Raw genomic sequence first — 3,424 nt, 5'->3', positions numbered from 1 at the left:
CCCACTCGTAGCGCACTCTGGTACTTAGACACTTTTAGATTCAAATTTATTCACTTTTTATACACTATCACATTTTATGGCTTCGTCACCTTCCAGGTGTCGGCCAGCACAGCTCGATTCAGGGTCCAAGTGGACTTTCTGGGTCGGGGTGTGTCATGAGTCCCCCTTTTGTGCCATATGTGCGTACTAACAGAATTTATTATGGAATTATAATGGAAGGACCAAATTGATGTGCGGTGGAAAATTTTAAGGACGAGATTGATTGATTTTGAAATTGAGACACCAAAATAAAGAGTTTGGCCAATTAGAGGGATCTGTTTGGGATAAAAATCCTCACAAATAGGCGTAAAGACATGTCCTCTGCCATGTAGCTTGGTTTCATTTGTCATATCTTGGTTTTCACTAGGCAAAGAGAATAATAGTAAGATGGATAAGAAGGGATTGAGGCCAGTACCGGTGGCTTATTTAGTGTTGGGGATGTTGATGCTGGCGGGGCAGTCCAGTGCTTCTTTCAAAAGCTGCTACGAGAGTTGCTTCATCCTCTGTGTCATCACTCCAAACCACTCCGTTAGCTACTGCAGTTTTCAGTGCTTGAAAGATTGCATCATACCAAGTAGATCTCCTTTAGATCATAGTAATATCCACAAAGACAATGTCTACTTCTGCAAACTTGGATGTGCTTCTTCCTTGTGTTCCAATCTCAGCACTAAACAAAACCCAGGTACCAATATTTAATATTCGAAGCCCTCACTACGAATACTTTCTTCTCCACAATCAATAATATATAATTATGTGTCAATTTTTGTTATTATTTAATTTAGCATGTAAAGAAAATAAATATACAATTATATACAATAATTCTTTAGAAACAACTTTTCCCTTCCTCTATATATATGTGTGCAGATTTAATTTGAAAGCTGTTATTAGTACTCTAATATATCGTATGGCACTTCTCATTCATGAACATATTGGTGAAAATATTCATAGATGAGTGCATGAAATCTTTTGATATAGTAAAAAAAAAAAAAGCAATTCCCTTTTAATTTCTTTAATTTTCTTAATGTAATTTTTTTTCATTTTTTTACTTTGAGCTCTCATTTGAGTGTAGAGGTTGAGAAGGTAGGCGGCTGCGTGGATTCTTGCTCAGAGACATGTACCATCAAGAATACCTGAGACCGGACGAGGATTCCTTCCGGATTTTCTTTGTGAGAATCCAAGGAATTCTCATATTCTATTCGTTCATCGTAAATTGTACAACCAATTTTAGTTCGGTACTGTTTGTATCTAATTTTAAATAAAAAATTGAAGTGATTTCTGACCCCATAATTTTAGTTAGGTATTGTTTGTATTTAATTTTACATAAAAAATTAAAGTGATTTCTGACCCCACAATATACGATTAACGGATAGGAGAATAGGATCCAAATCCAAGCATCGAAGATTAGGGTTTGGTTAATTGATGGTATTATTCTTGCATATGGGTCATAAATTGATAAAATATTATGGGAAGCTAAATTGAAATTAAAAACCATACATTACCTGCACTTTGTATAATTTGTCTGGATCCGACTTGTTTATTTGAAAAATGTTATCTATAACACTATGTTTGGATGAAGAAATTTAAAATTACTAAGGAATTTTAAAATAACAAAAATTGAAATGACAGGATTTTATTTTCTAGATTTTGTAAATTTTCTTGTTTGGTTAACTTAAAATAACAATGGAATTGAATACCGAATTTTTTATTTTTAGACTCTTAATCACAGAAATTGGGAAATAACACCTATTTACATAGAATTTAAACTTGGGAACTGGAGGTCCCAAATTCCAAGTTTTTTTCCACGCGGAAGTTCTAAATTTTTATGTTTATGAATCCAAACAAGAGAACTGATGCATGTCTATTTATAAATTCTAACTTTTACCCAAATTTCAAGTTTATTTCCCTCATCCAAACATAATATAAGTTCACGGGTTTAGCTACTACTAATACCCATGTGGGTTTATTATTTGTAATGATCAACTACTTCTTTTAAAATATATTTTCCCCAAATTCATGGCATGGCCAAACGGATCATTATATTTAGTTGAAGTTGTTTTATTTTTATGCTTTATAACATGTGATATTTTAAATTACTTTAACTCGAGAGATGAGATTCAAAGTCATACATAAGGAGAGTGAACACACTATAATAATCAACTGAACTAACCAACGTAAGAGTGATACCTTGATTTATTATTAATTTTTTTCTTCCAAAACAAACTAAATTCACCGATATTCTGAAACACACCCAAAGTGGGGACAAGTGGTACCACAGTAGTATAGCCCGTGAGCTGGTTTTAAGGTCGATACAAGATGATAACATGTGAGGATGCAGACCCTTCCGGAATCTGCGGTCATTATTTATAGATGATAGTGTTTTACTAGGGTATTATATCATTGGGTTAGGCAAAAGTCAAAATAATCTAACAATAGCACAACGGATCCCAGCCTTCTTCAATTACCCTCCAATCTTCCATCCCTCTCTAACCCCAAAAAGCCAATTTCTATTTATGAGTGTTAATTAAATCATTGGTATAAGTTTGTTGATCATAAAAATTATAAAGCCTACATCATCCTACGTCATTCTTATCAATGAGAACATGCTAATTCATAACCAAGTTTGGTCGGGTGAGTAGAATAAATGTGGTGGTGGTGTCGAATGAGGTGCTGACTTCTACACTTGAGCGACTACGGTTGATGAAGGAACATCTCTTGCCCTAGGGTTTTAGAACTTGAAGACAAGGTTGCCTAGTTCACTGCGAAGTTCAAGATGACCTGTACCACATTCGGCTACCTCAACTATATTCGTGAGAATATAAATGAGTTGAATTGGTATCAAGCTATAGGGGCACATATAATCAAAGGAGATGATCGTTTTATGGTGAACATAGTTCGGTCGTCTAAATGCCGAACTACAAAATGCACTTGAGAGTAACCAATCATAGAAAACTTCACTCCGATGGGAAGCAAATGAAGTGACCTTTTAGAGCAAAGGAATCAAAGATTCTCCTCTGAACTAAAACTTGGATAGGTAACCGACTGAACTAGAAGTGATGTTCCACCTAACTAAAGGTACTTCCAGAGCGATTAGGTCTATGGCTCCAATGATGTTCTAACGAATTGAATATGTGCTGAAGGAGGGGTTAGGTTGTGAAAAAGTTCAATATAGAGTGAGGGTTTCACTTAAATCGTTTAAGTTGCTTATTGAATTGAAGGGGATTTTCAAGTTGCAAAACCTCTTCTATATATAGGATACCTTCGTGAAAAACAAGTATGCCTAGGTAGAGTCCTAATGGGATCATGTCACTCATCATTTGCCTGAATATTCTTTCTTTATCCCTTTTAATTCCTTGCATAGCCTAAACTCATCTTCATCCAGTCTCGG

General features: G+C 34.9%; 1 protein-coding gene across 1 annotated transcript; it reads left to right on the top strand.

Annotated features, from left to right (window-relative positions):
- Positions 1-395: 395 nt before the first annotated feature.
- On the top strand, positions 396-1,319 carry LOC137741177 (thionin-like protein 2). Its single transcript, XM_068480985.1, has 2 exons — positions 396-721; positions 1,109-1,319. Exons 1-2 carry the CDS (start codon positions 427-429, stop codon positions 1,171-1,173), a joined length of 360 nt encoding a protein of 119 aa, XP_068337086.1. The 5' UTR covers positions 396-426; the 3' UTR covers positions 1,174-1,319.
- The last annotated feature ends 2,105 nt before the right edge of the window (positions 1,320-3,424 follow it).

The sequence above is a fragment of the Pyrus communis genome, chromosome 7 (genome assembly GCF_963583255.1).
Source record: "Pyrus communis chromosome 7, drPyrComm1.1, whole genome shotgun sequence".
Lineage (NCBI taxonomy): Eukaryota > Viridiplantae > Streptophyta > Magnoliopsida > Rosales > Rosaceae > Pyrus > Pyrus communis.
Note: the sequence above shows the minus strand (reverse complement) of the source record. Positions and strands in the feature narration are given on the sequence as shown.